The 17,301-nt window shown below is 38.9% G+C and overlaps 1 protein-coding gene across 4 annotated transcripts in view; it reads left to right on the top strand.

The window, feature by feature from the left end:
- app (amyloid beta precursor protein) overlaps window positions 1-17,301 on the top strand; it is a 230,683-nt gene that overhangs the window by 102,507 nt on the left and 110,875 nt on the right. For all 4 annotated transcript variants that reach the window (XM_062975031.1, XM_062975033.1, XM_062975030.1 and 1 more), the window contains exon 3: window positions 13,062-13,191. In XM_062975031.1, coding sequence (XP_062831101.1) covers window positions 13,062-13,191 — 130 coding nt within the window. The remainder of the gene's footprint in view (window positions 1-13,061; window positions 13,192-17,301) is intronic.

Here is a 17,301-nt window from a genome sequence, read left to right as displayed (position 1 = left end):
TTTTTAAAATCATAAATTCTGTATGTATGTATGCATGTTTCAGTACTGAAAGAAGGAAAAAGAATAGAAAAATGCCTCTTAGTTGGCTTTACAAAGGAAAGGAGGTGTTTTTAAACTGAGTGTGGGCTTGGCTCCTGTGGTCAAAGTCAAAGAAAAAGGCACCTTTACTAACTATCCTTTGCAGTACATACAGGAAACAAAGCAACATAAACAAATACACAAAGACGTGGTTTGTTGCAGTCTGCACATAAAGTGCGTGCATATTACTTAACTGTACAAAGATCCCACTTGGCCACCACGCTCACCAAGAGATGCAACAAAAGCAAAACATTCCCATCACATGCACCAGCTGTGGCATGTTCCGCTTTTTCACACAAAAACTAGACAACTACATCTGCTCCAAATGCAAACAGATGACTCTGATGGAGCAGAGGATCCAACAGCTCGAGCACCGTATTAAGACCCTTAAGGACATTCAGGCACTCGAGCTCTTCTTGGACACTGCACAACACGCTGCTGTAGATCTGCAGCCTGCATCACACCAACACCACCAAGACTATGATCAGGAACCTTATAGGGAGATCAACTCAAAGGTAGACAACCCTCAGGCTTGGAAGGAGGTCACCCATAGAAGGAGATACAGGACCAGGCAGCCTCCGCAGAACTCCTCTGCTCAGCTGCATTTACACAACAGATTTGAAATTCTTACATCATTAACATACAATCAGGAAACACATCTTGTGGAGGACCACAGTTTCTTAGATACCACTCAGTGGACCACCCTGGATCAATACACAGGGGATAGCCCTGACGGGGACAGTGCATCACCACAGTCACACTTATGTAATCATGCAAATGCTCCATCCCCAATCATAGACCAGGAGCAACAGGAACATCCTTGGGAGAGTAATGGGCTCTCGGATGTATCTCAATGGATTGTCATTGATGAATGCACTGGGGATGTTGAGGAGGAGGACAACACTTTACACCTACATGATTCACTTCAACAGGAACACTCTTCAGGGGACATACACACTGTCTTGCACAAAAGGGACCCTGTCAATCCTCAAAGGAAACAGGTCTTGGTAGTAGGTGACTCCCTCCTTAGAGGAACGGAAGCCATCATTTCCAGACCGGATGGAATGGCTCGAGAAACATGCTGCCTCCCGGGGGCAAAAATACACCATATCACTCAGAGGCTCAGTAGGCTCCTAAAGCCCCATCACCCTCCCCACCTTATGTTGATTCATGTAGGTACCAATGACACTGCTAGGCATACTTTTCAAAAGATCACAAATGATTTTCGAGCTCTGGGAACAAAGCTAAAGCTGTATAATGTACATGTGATCTTTTCATCCCTCCTCCCCATTGTAGGACACGGCTCTACAAGGGCCGGAAAAATAGTACAGCTCAATAACTGGCTCAGAAAATGATGTCAAGAGGAGCATTTTGGCTTCCTTGACCATGGTCTACTCTTCCAAGAGGATGGACTACTGGCAAGCGATGGGGTGCATCTCACACAAGTAGGAAAACATCTTTTTGCACACAGACTCACAAACCTCATCAGGCGCACTTTAAACTAGATCCACTGGGGGAGGGGAACAACAGCCTGGCGAACACTATATTACCCACGACCACAGGGAACCGCCAAAAGGCTAAACGGAGGGCTGCACAAACACAGCAAGGACCAAGTACAGAGAGCACAATAATCCCAAATAAACAGTTCGAGGGGAGGTCACAGGGACTTACATGTCTTTACACTAATGCTCAGAGCATGGGAAATAAGCAAGACGAACTCCAACTCCTAGCACAGCACCACACATACGATGTCATAGGCATCACTGAAACCTGGTGGGATGACTCCCATCACTGGAATTTAACCATTGAGGGCTATAACCTCTTTCACAGAAATAGAACAAAGGGGAGAGGAGGGGGAGTAGCTTTATATGTCAAAAACAGTTACTTTGCAGAAGAAATGCAAGACTGTAATCCGGGAAACCAGCTTGAAAGCATCTGGATAAGAATCAAGGGAACCGGGACTCAAAAAGATCTTGTCGTGGGTGTCTACTACAGACCTCCGAGTCAGGATGAAGGACTTGATGAAGCCTTCTGTCAACAGCTGACCAAACAGGCACAAAGAAGAGATATAGTAGTCATGGGCGATTTCAATTATCCCGATATCTGCTGGAAAACAAACTCAGCCAAGAGTACAAAGTCCAACAAATTCCTCACTTGCCTTGCAGATAATTTTATGGTCCAATAGGTAGAAGAGGCAACAAGGGGATCAGCAACTCTTGATCTAATCTTAACAAATGTGGAAGACCTGATCAATACAGTTGAAGTGGTTGGATCCTTAGGGGCAAGTGACCATGTGCTCCTGCAGTTTGCAATACAAAGGAATGCTGAAACTAAGACAAGTCAAACACGCATTCTGGACTTTAAGAGAGCTGACTTCCAAAAAATGAAGGATTTACTGAGCGGCATTCCATGGACGCCGATATTAAAAAACAAGGGAGTTAAGGATGGATGGGAGTTTTTCAAAAGTGAAATACTCAAGGCGCAAATGCAAACAGTGCCAACAAAGAAGAAAAATAAGACAAGTGCAAAGAAGCCAGAATGGATGTCCAAAGAACTTCTAACTGAGCTAAAGCTCAAAAGTGACATGCACAAGAAGTGGAAAAGGGGAGAAATCACCAAAGAAGAATTCAAACGTATAGCCAACACCTGTAGGGAAAAGGTTCGCAAGGCTAAAGCGCAAAATGAGCTCAGGCTTGCCAGGGACATAAAAAACAACAAAAAAGGCTTTTTTGCTTACGTTGGTAGAAAAAGGAAGAAAAAGGAGGCGATAGGGCCACTGCAAGGAGAAGATGGGGTGATGGTGACAGGGGATAGGGAAAAGGCAGAACTGCTTAATGCCTTCTTTGCCTCGGTCTTCTCACAAAAAGAAAGCCATCTTCAACCTCAGCAACATGGAATGGACGAAGGATTGGGGGAAATCCAACCCCAAATAGGGAAACAAGTTGTCCAGGAACACCTGGCCACTCTAAACGAATTCAAGTCCCCAGGGCCAGATCAGCTACATCCAAGAGTACTGAAGGAACTAGCAGAAGTTATTTCAGAACCACTGGCAATTATCTTCGAGAGTTCTTGGAGAATGGGAGAAGTCCCAGCAGATTGGAGGAGGGCGAATGTGGTCCCTATCTTCAAGAAGGGAAAAAAGAACGACCCAAACAATTACCGTCCGGTCAGCCTCACATCAATACCAGGCAAAATTCTGGAAAAGATCATTAAGGAAGTGGTCTGCGAACACTTAGAAACAAATGCGGTCATTGCTAATAGTCAACACGGATTTACCAAAAACAAGTCATGCCAGACTAATCTGATCTCTTTTTTCGATAGAGTTACGAGTTGGGTCGATACAGGGAATGCTGTGGATGTAGCCTACCTGGATTTCAGTAAGGCCTTCGACAAAGTCCCCCACGACCTTCTGGCAAGGAAACTAGTAAAATGTGGGCTAGACAAAACTACGGTTAGGTGGATCTGTAATTGGCTAAGCGAACGAACCCAAAGGGTGCTCACCAATGCGTCGTCTTCATCATGGAAAGAAGTGACAAGTGGAGTGCCACAGGGCTCCGTCCTGGGCCCGGTTCTGTTCAACATCTTTATTAATGACTTAGACGAAGGGTTAGAAGGCACGATCATCAAGTTTGCAGACGACACAAAACTGGGAGGGATAGCTAACACTCCAGAAGACAGGAGCAGAATTCAAAACGATCTTGACAGACTAGAGAGATGGGCCGAAACTAACAAAATGAAGTTCAACAGGGACAAATGCAAGATACTTCACTTCGGCAGAAAAAATGGAAATCAAAGATACAGAATGGGGGACGCCTGGCTTGACAGCAGTGTGTGCGAAAAAGACCTTGGAGTCCTCGTGGACAACAAGTTAAACATGAGCCAACAATGTGATGCGGCTGCTAAAAAAGCCAATGGGATTTTGGCCTGCATCAATAGGGGAATAGCGTCTAGATCCAGGGAAGTTATGCTCCCCCTCTATTCTGCCTTGGTCAGACCACACCTGGAATACTGTGTCCAATTTTGGGCACCACAGTTGAAGGGAGATGTTGACAAGCTGGAAAGCGTCCAGAGGAGGGCGACTAAAATGATTAAGGGTCTGGAGAACAAGCCCTATGAGGAGCGGCTTAAAGAGCTGGGCATGTTTAGCCTGCAGAAGAGAAGGCTGAGAGGAGACATGATAGCTATGTACAAATACGTGAAGGGAAGTCATCGGGAGGAGGGAGCAAGCTTGTTTTCTGCTGCCCTGCAGACTAGGACACGGAACAATGGCTTCAAACTACAGGAAAGGAGATTCCACCTGAACATCAGGAAGAACTTCCTCACTGTGAGAACTGTTCGACAGTGGAACTCTCTCCCCGGGGCCGTGGTAGAGGCTCCTTCTTTGGAGGCTTTTAAGCAGAGGCTGAATGGCCATCTGTCGGGGGTGCTTTGAATGCGATTTCCTGCTTCTTAGCAGGGGGTTGGACTGGATGGCCCATGTGGTCTCTTCCAACTCTACTATTCTATGATTCTATGATTCTAAATTAAAATTCAAGAGTTCACATGTTATCCATTAGCATCCCTGATAGATCAATAAAGAAAACAGTATATATACTTTGTAAAATACGTTGCTTTTTAGATATATAATGGTGTTGGTTAGGTATCAAACATATGTGCTTAAATATTAGTGGGTCTGATATTTTCCTTAACGTTCTGTATAGTTGTAACTAATACAGCTGATGTTTTTAGTAGGTTAATTTTCTTATTGGTCATCCTTGTTTGCATCACTAATTCATTCTGACTAGTTTCTTTTCCATCAGTTTCCATGGTATGGTTCATTTATTACTCAGTGCTTTTGGCTCCATTCTGTCTCACTGTAATTTCTAGGACAGAAACATGAGCCATCATTGCTTCGTTACAACCTTTTGAACCAGAGACACATGACTTGTTCAGCAATTAAAATATTACTTATTTTTGCTGCACCACTTGCTTCTCCCAACAGAATGGCCCTGGCTTCCATTCCATTTAATGGCTTATAGAGTCTCCAGCAATGTGAGTGCTGTTGGGAACAGGACACATATTATGTTACAGGTCACACAATGCAATGCTAGACCAACTAAGACTTGTCCTCACGTAGTACTATCATAGCTGTAACATGGCAGCCATCTGATATGGATTGTAGCTGAGCTGTTGGTCCAGACAATTTCTGGAGGTACTATCTTGAGGAGTGGTGGTGTTGAGGTCTCATTGGCCATCATTAAGACAGCATTGTATTGAAAATCCACGCAGGCACTGTCCTAGTTTATTCTTCAATATAGAATCTTTACATTATGAAAATTCTAACATAGTAGTATCAAAAATAACAATAATATCTTAGGAATGTGTCTTTATTAATTATATCCAACAGAGTAACTTAAAATTACAATTGCAGTTCATTAAAAATAATCATTATGTAGACTGCAGAACTCATGGCACGTATATTTTATGAGTAGATTTAGAGATTTAGAGACATTCATTCTGTTCTGCATCTTTAGCAAAGTTTGTAATGTTGATTTCAGACTACTGCAGCCTTCAGTTTTAACAAAAACACATTCGAGTCTTCACTGCTCTTTTGAGAATTATAAAAATACTCAACAATTGATAGTCTTCCTTGACTAACACCAAGTGACTTGACAAACTCTTAAATGACTTGTCCTTTGTGCAGCCCTTTATACATTTTCACATGGGAAATTCTATTTTCTAGTACAGAACTCATGCTACTGGTATTAGATTCTGTACTTCCAAACAGTGCCAGAGTGTCAGTACGAGTCAGGAGGCAGTGAAGGAGTTTTTCCATTGTTAATATTTTTTTCTTTAGTGACAAAAAAGATAGAAAAAGTGGCAGAAAGCACAGGAAAGTTACAAATGGAAGAAGATACCAGTAAACAGCCTCCCCTAGTAAAATTCCATGAAGAAGGCAGAGTGATTTCTCATTCAAACCCTTATTTGGAGATACTCTTCGTTGAGAAATTCAAAACTGTTTTCTGTGCACAAAGCCTTATTTCTGTGCCATGTCAAAAGTAATTAGGAATCTAGTCATTGAAATAAAATAGAACAGAAGGGTTCTTTATATTCCTTGCTTGCTCTTGTCATTATGCAACATTTGTTGAAAGCAGACTCTGGTATTGGACCAAGTTAAAAATTACATTATTTGGAAGTATCTAGAGGCTATTTATGTACTGATGTGAGTTATGGTTTGTTTCTTTTTATATTAGACATTATGTTGAATGGTGTATAAACAAATTGCTGAACTGTGATTGATGAAGACATAAAAGGATGTGGGTTTTTTTTAAAGTGTGTGTGTTCTGACAAGAGAAAGTCGGGGAAAATGTCAAAACCAACATTATTGTCTAGATAGGTTGCTGTATAGAAAAGAAGTCCTAGCTCACAAATATGGCCAAGGGCCAGTTGAACTGACACTAGTTCTGCAGAACTTAAATTGTCCAAATTCCTCTCTGCTTGAAGATCAATGCTATGGCATCCTGAGAAGTATTGTTTAATAAAAACTTTAACTTGTCTGCTCATGAGTTCTGGTGCCCCAGCAAACTACAACATCCATGATTCCATAGCATTGAGCCCCAGCAGTTAAAGTACTGCTTTTTTATGACTTCTTGCTGTTTTATAGTGACTCCCTGAAACAGCATTGTAAAGTTTTCAAAGTATATTTTGAATGACAGGAAGTCATTTTTCAGTTGAAAAATGTTGGCCTGGCCAGTTTTTTTAGGGGGTACTATTCATTTTGGATGGTTAGTGGTCATCCACCCTGGATCCTGAATTGACTACAATATGTACAATTCTCACACCTATTCTAGATTAGGATTTACTGTATAACTGCAGTGCCTCTTTTAATGACATTTATGGAAGGCCAAGATATTGTTGTCCTGAATTTGTAGCTCTCATATATTTTTCATTTGTTTCTTTTGTCTTTTTTTAACAAAAAAAAATCTATTAAAGCAAAATGAAAAGACAGAACAGCTGCACAATATCTTTTAGCGGTGAATAATAGACACCCTCTCTCTGGGTTCACCTGCTGTGTGTAGGCAAAGACTTCTATTCAGAAATGAGTAAATGCACACTATTCACCTGCATTAATGAGGTAAATAGAACCGGGTGAGGTAACCAAAGCTATAGAAACAGCAAAACAACATGATCTCATGATGCATCGATTAAGTCAGACAGACTGAAATAGTCACGGTTAGTAATTTTTAAATATCAGCTTTAATGGTGATTTTGTGAAGACATGTTTGGATTTCATGAGGATGGATGATAGTGGAAACATATATTAATCCATCACAAACTCCCAAATAGACATGGTGTGTTTGATATACAGCTGCTTTCTGTATGAGATGTTGTTTACAGAACCAAAGAGCATTTGTTGAAAGATGAATGTACTGCTGTTATACAATACTCATAAAGCGAGCCAGTTCCTAGCTACAAAATATGATTTGAATAAGATTAGCTCGGGGAGTTAATATATTAAGTTCAGCTAATCAGTGTAAATCAAATAATACATTCTGTAGGAAATATTAATAAAGAGGATTTCCTGGTTTGACTTCTGATATCTGATATTGTCAACTTTTGGTTGGTTCTAATTATTTTATTTTTATTATTATTTTGAAATCAGTATTTCTTTAATCAATAAATTATTTTATTTATATGTTGCTGTGTTCCTTCAAGGACTTTCCAAGATGAGGATATTTTCCTGGCAAGATTTGTTCACAGGGTATTTGCCAGTGTCTTCCTCTGAGGCAGAGTATAATTTGGCTGAGGTCATCCCACGGGTTTCTGTGGCTGAATGGGAATTCGGACCTTGGTCTGCTATTCCAACATTGTAATCAGTACACCACTCTGTTTTTCTCCCAACACTTTGGGGAATTGGGCTTCAACATCATGTCTTCACAGTGCTATCTTCTTCATGGTCTTTATGACTCACACATATAGGTTACATCACATCTACTCAGCCCATTACATTGACCAACACATATTCAAATGTTAGACCTGTTTCTGTGTATATTTGACCTGTTGATTCCAAAAATTGCACCAGTTTTCCTCTATGTTCTAGTTCTTTTTAATGATTTTTATTAAGTTTTCTCAGTATCATAATAAAATGGAAAGAGATAGGCAGGAATGGGGGGATGAAGGGGGTGGCAGGATAGTGAAGGAAAGTAGGGAAAAGGGGGGGCAGCAAAAAAGAGAAAGGGGGGGTATTTGGTTGGCTCCCAGTCTTCTTCATCATGGTATTAAATTCTGAAATGTCCACTAGTTTCTTATATCTACTTCCTCCTCCTTCCTATGGTCCAAAGGGAGTTATTCCTTCTCTTCATAAGTCCATACCAACATCTTCATTTTTTCTTGTTCCATATATTTAATCAATGGTGACCAGTCTGTATCTTTTTTAGTGATGCTTTGTCAATAAGTTAATTGTTGTGTTAGTTGGTCCATACTCGTGATTTCCACCATCTTAATTAGCCATTCCTTTATTGTTGGGATTTCTGTAGTTCTCCAATGTCAAACGTAGACTATTCTGGCTGCTGTTGTCATGTAATTGAAGAGAATGTTTTTATTTTTATCAGGTTTTATGTGTATCATTCCTAATATTCTGAATTAAATTGTAATTTTATCTCCAATATCTTTTGGATTGCTTCATAAATTTCTCTCCAGACATTTTTCGCCTTTCTACAATTTCACTACATGTGGAAGAAGGTGCCTTTTCTATTTTCTTGTTTTTGAGACACAGAACATATGCCATATACCAGTCTTCATCTGCTTGTCCATAGAAAATCATAATAACCATATCTAAGAAACTTGGGCTGATGCCGTTTATCCAATGCAGTTTTCTGAAGCAGCATCCCAAATAACCCCAGGAACCAAGACACCAAAAATGGTTTTTGTTGTTGGGATGATATCCAAAACCTCTAGATCTAAAGCTCTCTTATGGCCCTGTGCATGTTGTAGCCTGTTTATACTCAGTAACATCAGTTTTTCATTGAGTCAGTAACAAAGGGAATTTTCTCCACAAAAAACATGAAGCAGTTCCTTCGCACAGACCCTCACATTTTTAACAATACTTAATATTGAGGCCAATGTTAACCAGGAGAAATTGCATACCAGATGGAGAGTAGGCCAGCATAGTGATCCCTAAAGCTTCTCCCTGAACTATGGGGAGAGAATTCAAAGTTTTACATCTGCATTAACTTATGACAAGCTAGTTGTCTATCTTACGATTCCAAGTGTTGGACAGAATTCTGTAAACACACCACCTACAGATGCTTGGTAAAATAATTGCCAAGGCTCAGGAGGTGGTAGAATGTGTGCCAGGTTATCTCAGGGATATTCCACAGCTTTTAAATCTGACAGCTAAAGCTTCTTGTTGAAAATTAAAGCCTGCTGCCACAGACCCCTGGGCTTCAGCAGTGTTGCCTTATACACCTTTCTGATTCATGCTGATATAAATGAAGAGTGCCAGAAGCTGTGTGGGAATAGTCTATAGGGATTTGTTTTCAGATAGGTAATCTTACAAGGGCTTCTCTGACTCTTTGATTTAAATTATTATATCTCTGCAAGAATGTATGTTTAAAACTAACAAAAGATATTTGGAACTGGAGAGCTGAGTTGTATCTCAATTAAGCAAGATCATAATGTCTCTATGGATTAATTAACCCCAAATAAATTCATAGAATCTCCAAACATTGATAGGCATCTTGGAGACACACACACACACACAAACAAATACCAAACCCTGAATTTAGGGCAGACCTTAGAGCTGCTGCAGAGAGCCTAGCAAAAATATTCATTCTGGAGCAAATTGTTCAAGCTCTCCCTTTTGATCTACACTATCCATATGCTATGCCTTGCAAGTTGACAGTAAACATAAAAACTAATACGAAATAGGACATAAAATCAAAAGCACCATAAAGTAAAACAAAAAAACAGATCTGCCAGAATTCTAAAATGAAACCCATTTAATCAGTGGCAACTTGGTAACTTGTGTAACTTGAGTTCTGTTGATACACAACATCTTCTTTTACTGGTCTAACAATTGACTTTTGGGCCATGTACTGTAAAACCAAGTTGTCCGACTACTTTAATAATTTTGAAAGTCTGGATTGAAGAGAGAGGTTTCCATGTGGTGTCAAGAAAACATCTATAACAGTGCCAGCTTCACAACCCATAAAACATCCATAGCTGGAGTGCAACTGTTAAAATGTCCTTTCCTTTGGCTGGCATTTTCTTCATTTCATTCATTGAGGAAGCTTGGAGAAGGGCTAGTGTGGCAAATCATACTGTTTGGAAGAAGGTTGTTTTTCATGTTGCTTTGTCCCAGCCTGTTTAGGACAATATGTCTTTAAAAACCCTTTACATTGTATTGTCAGTTTTCTGTTTCCAGGCTTTGTTTAGCACACAGTGTAAATAGTTTTACATCTATGGTGGAAATCACTTGTAAGAATGAGGTCATTTTTGTAATGTGTGCTGTGGCTCTAATTTGGAAGACAATCAGTTCCTCGTCATTTCTATTAATTAACTGTGAAAGGATAAACATTACTTCAGGGTGATTAATGCTTTTAAGGCAGGAATGGGGAATTCCACATACACAAACATATACACACACTGGACTTTTGTTAAAAACACGACTCATTCCTGCGCGTACCTGCTTAGGAGCCTCAGTACAATCCGTTCATTGCCTACAAAGCTAATGTCACCTTAATTCAGCAGCTTAGGACAGCTCAGTCCTGCAACATTGTTTAAACATTTAATAACATTGTATCTCTGGTCACTGATTAGAGATGGCAGGAGAAGTTATTTACAGATGGATGGGCTTTTTTTGGTTTATTTTTCAATTTGTTTTCAGTTAATGGTTTTTTTAAAAAATGTAGTTTAAATTCTAAGCCAAAATCAAATATTCTAATTAGGAACCATATGTTTATAAATATAAGATATACTTAATCTTCTACATGAGTACTTTATAAAGGCTGGCAATATAATGGCACTATGCCAGTGTCCTGCTGTACTGGATGTTTTGTCACAATTGATGGTGCATTGTTGCATTTGGAAAATGAACAAAAAATTGGATATTTGAAATAACGAAAATGGGATGGTTATAATAATATAGTAATAACTTTATTTTTGCATCCTGCCTCCATCTCCCCAAAGGGACTTGGGATGGCTTACACGGGGAGAAGCCCAAGCAACATAGTTAAAATGTAACATATTAAAATTCATAAACAGCATCATAAAGCAATATAAAACAACAACGACATGACACAGTATAAAACAACCATCAAACAATCCATGACCTGAAATAGTAAACAGTTTCTGAGCTCAGACAAATGGGCTAATGCAAACCAGTTGTGAGAAGAGGGTTGATGGATAAAGTGCAGATGTCAGATGGGAAAAATTAGGGATAGAGAGCACTACAAAGTAGAGCATTATAGCTTTGGGTAAGAAACAGTGGTAGAATGCAAGGACAAGATTTTAGGTCATAGCTGAGGCCAAGGTTTTCTGGGGAACCGTCTTATCAAAAGCACAGTGATTACCTTCTCTTTTAGAAGTTAAAGATGTGCAAGGTATATTTTCAGTGTGTGAAACCTAAGTAGTTTAAGGATTTGCAGCTAATAGTAGCTATTTTAGTTCTTTTGGGGCATCCGCAAACTAGTAAATGCAAGCTCCAGCACACTTCCACAGCCTTTCAAGGTCTGTTTCACTGCCATCAACATGTTCAAAGCAGTCAAGTACAATGATACTATATGATTAAGAAAATAATTCTTGATAATTTTTAAACAAAAGATCTTGTGCATGAACTCTGTGGAAATTTTTTACAGGAATTATTTTGATATTTAAAGTTTCTCAGTAAAACAAATTGATATGTAATATAAACCTCCCTACCTTATTCACTTGGCTTGTGGTAGTCCTGTGGCTTTTCATATGGGGTACAGGATCCTTCTCATTGAACAACATATGAAGGAAAGAGGAATATGAAGTGTTTCTGTTACTTGTTTGCTAATGATTTTGATGCATTTGAGTGACAGGTGAGTGGATAAGAACCTATCTGATAGTGAGGGAGAAAGGAATCAATATTGTTGAGTCAGTTGTATTTGTTGGACATGAGAACTGTGGTTGTTCTTCATTTAATAAGAAGTGGAAGATGTATAATTTGTGATGGTTTGTGAACACTTGTTGAGTTTCCAGGAGTTTTCGGATGCATGGAGAATTGAGATTGAGTCAATCAGAAGTCCACAGAATACTATTTATAATGGCTGGCAACCTGCTACTGACATCTGCGAAGCATATCATGTCCACTCCTCCAGAGTGACTTTTTGGACAATACATAATAGTCATATCCAGATTATGGTGGAGCTATGCGTATAGACTATTGTAGTTTGAGTTATGCATGTACATCAGGCATGGGCAAACTTTGGCCCTCCAGGTGTTTTGGACTTCAACTCCTACAATTCCTAATAGCCAATAGGCTGTTAGGAATTGTGGAAGTTGAAGTCCAAAACACCTGCAGGGCCCAAGTTTGCCCATGCCTGGTGTAGATGATTGTGCATAACTGGAGCTGTGCAATAGAAGTAAGAGGCATTCACATAATATTTTATGTATTTTAATGCAATACCACATGCACAATATATTGTTTGTAATGTATTCTGTTAAAGTACAAACAGTAACATGTGAATGTTCATTGCCTCTTGTTTTCTGAAGTTGCACAGTGGGTTGTAAACCATGAGCATTGACCATTTATTTATCCACAAATGTTGCACTATAATGATATTCAATACAAGGCTTATGTAGTGTAATTCTGCTGGCCCATATTTATGCTACTGTGAAGAGATAAAAGATTTTGGCCTGTGTTGTAAATGATTGATTGATATGTTTAAATGTTAGTAAGTGTTCAGAGACACCTATAATTATATTATGTAATATATCTTTATTTCAATTCACTGTATTCTTTGTGTTTTCAATAACAGGTTTACCCTGAACTGCAAATTACCAATGTTGTTGAAGCCAACCAGCCTGTAACAATACAAAATTGGTGCAAACGTGGATGGAAACAATGCAGGAGTCACCCCCACATTGTAGTTCCCTATAGGTGCTTAGGTAAGTGTAATCAGGAATTCTGTTCATATTAATATAATCCTTGACCAAGAGTGTGCTAGTCTTTTTCTAAAAATTACAGGCAATTCTGTCTTCACATTATTAAGTATTACATGTGAGGAAATATTACATGGTAGTGTATTTTTGTGTGTTAATCTAAATACAATTCTGTTCACATATTATCTAAATTATTTAAAATAAACATGTGAAGAACAATGCACTGCATGACTCTCCCCTGTTGTTGCTCTCCATATTTGGAGTCTGTCTGAAAATTAGTCTCCTCTATGTATGAGAAGCCGCCATGCGGTCAATAATTGTGGACAGAAATGATGGAGGAGGTGAGGGTAGCATGCTGACATCTTCATGAATAGCCTGTATAGAGTGTGTGTGTCTGATTTTTGTATTTGTAGAGGGAGTAACATACATAATACTTGTTGTACAGTATTAGTGCTAGTCAGGTGGGACACATAGCATTCATATGCAACTTAGCTCATCAATAAATGCTACATGACTAGATATGTGACCAGATGCAATAGTTGTGTTTTCCCAGTAGGTTAGTATTATAACTTGCATGTTGTGAAAAATCTGACACTCTTGAACACAGATATCATGGGTTCTATAAAACAACTGAGGAAGAATCGTGTACTTAGTCTAGAGGAACAAACAGGATGTGTCTTCCATTATTCTGAGATCTAGTGGCGTTTTGACAAGCCTAAGGAAGCCAAGAACTCATTGACTGGAGCTTTCTTTTGTTCCATATGAATCAAATGAACATGTGCTAGACTTCATGCTCAGAATGACAGGTGTCATTTGCTAAGTATTCATACAATCTACAGCAGTGGTTTTCAACCTATGGGTCCTCAAGTGTTTTGGCCTATAGCTCCCAGAAATCCCAGCCGGTTTACCAGCTGTTAGGATTTCTGAGAGCTAAAGGACAAAACATCTGGGGACCCACAGGTTGAGAACCACTGATCTAGAGTCATTTTTAGCCTTTTCAGCCACTACAATGCTCCTGGACTAAGATCAGTTCATTATTCATGGGGATTTGGTTTTTGGTCTGTTTAGGATTAAAGGGTTATATAAATTAGGGAAAAATTAAGACCCATTTAAAAAATTGTAGATTTTGAGGAGCCTTTGCCAAAATGTTGGATTTGTTATATTTAGAATGGATTTAAGGAAACAATGCAAGCTTGTATTCCAAAAATTAGCATTGCATTTTTCTATATGTGTGTATCATGCAATTTATGTGCCCAAGGCTGGTCTTAGGAAACCTGGATTTTGATTCTTGCCAGTTGTATTACCCAAGGATTGGCACTGAACAAGTAGTAATCTTTTATCTTTATGTGTAGCTTGTTATGAGTGTCAACAATTTAGTTTCAAATGCTGCAAAGCATTAACAAGACATGTTGTTGGTAGAGCCTCAGATCGTGTTTGTTCCAACTTTTATTTTGTGCTTTATTTCAGCCTAGTGAAAATATTTTCTGGGGTTTAATGGATATTAATAAGTACCTGGAGGATTTAGTTGTTTTGTAGGCGGTTGTGGTGGATTAGAAGATTTCAGCTATACCCAGCAGACTTTTTCCTATACCTGTCTTAGTCAGAGATTCAACAGCATGAAAAATGAAATATCAAGGTTGGTTTCCAGTGCTTCTGAAAACATAGAATAGCTACATTCTTGTGTTGGTTTCCTTACCAATCTCCAGTTGCATCAATCATCCATGATCTCTTGACTTGAAGGCAGAAAGAAAGATTCTGATCTCTTCCAGTTTTTTGAAAAGCATGCTTGAATTCCTGTTTGTTGTATGCAGACATAGGCAAAGCAGTATCATAGAACAAGAAGTTAAAATTATGTTTCTGCATATCAATTGTGTCTTTTCGATTGCTTGTAAATGAATTATATAATTGTAATGTGGCATAGGATGGTGTGATTAATGTGATGTCATCTTTTGGAAAGAAAAACAGAATTTAAAACATGATAATTGAAAGTTAAAAGAAGTAATTTCATGAAACAAAATATGGTAATATATTAGATGTTGTTTCTAAAACACTCTTAAACAAAATGCCATTACAGTTTTAATGTGATACCTAGAATGTTGAATGGCCAATGTTCTAATACCTATCGGTCTTAACCGTGAAGGAGAAACGCACTATTTTGGATGCAAGAATGGAGCATTATGAATTAAAGATGGCAGTTCATTTAAGAACAAGATAGTGGCCATCTAGATATCAGTATTCAGTCTGAGCAATCTGATCTCTTGCAATTTACAGGAGTTTTGGCAGCATATAATAACATATAGCATACAGTGGGAAGATATTAAATATATATTAACTAGTAATGAAGCAGCAGTCATTAACTCATAATGGAAAGTCACCAAGTAAGCACCATGTAAAAACTTTGTGTTGAAAAATTTCCTTGCATTTCAGGTAATTGTCACTATTAGTAGAAAGCCCAAATTGGTAAATAATAAGGTCATAATGCCCTGGTAATGCTTACTCTTCTTGTCTCTCCTTGTACAATGTCAATAACTCTACAGCTTCTCCCTTGATTCAGACTACTTTTACTTTAGCATGACTGTACCTCATTTTGGCCCAATTGTCAACCACTGAACTTTCCATTAGTCCTCACTTTGGTCCTTTACCCTACCAAGTTTGATCGCTTCCCCAAACAAGTTCCCTACCAGGTTCTATCCTGGTTCACTCACAAATCTGTGCTCATAGGCTTGTTATCTATTTTATGTTTGTTTGACTTGTGTGATGACTTAGACTTCTCAGTGCTCACCTTTATTCCTCAATTCTTCAATCTCCGAAGGACTTCTTCAGATGAAGCCTTTATTTACATGATGTCATAAGTCAGAGTGTGGAATAATAAATAGGGGCTTACAACACCATTTTCCACGATGAGGGAGTATCTAATGTTTCTAGCATCAGAACTAGATATGTGACTCATCTTTTCTACAGAAACTAACTGCTGAACAAGGACAACTGGGTCTCAGCTGCAGATGTCTTCAGATTGTCTCTTTGCTGGGCATTAAATGCCCAGCAAACACTGCTGTCATCTCAGATGAAGGCATGACACCTGCATATAACTTATTCAAAATGTATGGTTTTAATTATTTAAGTAAATAGCCTGCTGTTATCCATTCACTTTTTCTTTTTGTCTTCTGTCTTCTTCACACAGGCTAGTATTGTCTTCATCTCCCATCTACTCATGGACTTTTATGGATCCCCGTAGTCCTTTCCACCAAACCAGTGGTCAGTCAGGTTTATCCAAAAGTCCAACACTGCTCTTACAAAACAATCTACACCAGTAGCTCTTACAAATGTTTTTGATTCCTTAGTCAAATTTGTTCATAATAGGTGGTTTCTCCCACTATAAAATTAAATGTGGCCAAACATCCTCTCAATCTTACAAATAAAGTCAAAACTTCTAATGTTAATAACATGCCTTTTAAAGTTGAATTTGATTTAAGGCAACCTATTACAGGGTTCTCTTATGCCTATGCCTCCTTTTTAGGCTGAGAGTGTGCAAATTGTCCAAGTTTATCTGGTGAATTTTCATGACTGAAAACACTTCTTTCTTCTCTATAAAGAATGTACATTTGTGGCATACAAGACTCAGTTTAAAACACTCTTAATCTTATGACTGTTTCATCCTATCAGTACTTAGTTTGCTTTATAGGCCAAGACCAGCACTTTGAATTGGACTCGGTAGCAAACTGTGTGAACCTGTGTCTTCAGAGGGAGTATAACTTCATTCAACACATGCTGTAATCCTATGCCTTGTTCGGCCTTATGACTGACTAGGAGGACCTCCGTCATGTCTGGATTCAATTTCAATTTGTTCGCCCTCATCCACACCGTCACAGTGGCCAAGGATTGGTTCAGGACATGAACAGCCTCCTTAGTAGCAGGTGAAAAGGAATGATAGAGTTGGATGTCATCTGCATACAGATGGCATTGAACTTCAAAACTCCGGATGATCTCTCCCAACAGCTTCATGTAGATGTTAAACAACATAGGGGACACTACTGAATCCTGTGGGACCCCACAGGACAATGGTTGCGGGGCTGAGCAGGTGTGTCCTCCAACAACACCTTTTGAGAGTGACCCTCC

This window comes from Anolis carolinensis, chromosome 3, assembly GCF_035594765.1.
Source record: "Anolis carolinensis isolate JA03-04 chromosome 3, rAnoCar3.1.pri, whole genome shotgun sequence".
Lineage (NCBI taxonomy): Eukaryota > Metazoa > Chordata > Lepidosauria > Squamata > Dactyloidae > Anolis > Anolis carolinensis.
Note: the sequence above shows the minus strand (reverse complement) of the source record. Positions and strands in the feature narration are given on the sequence as shown.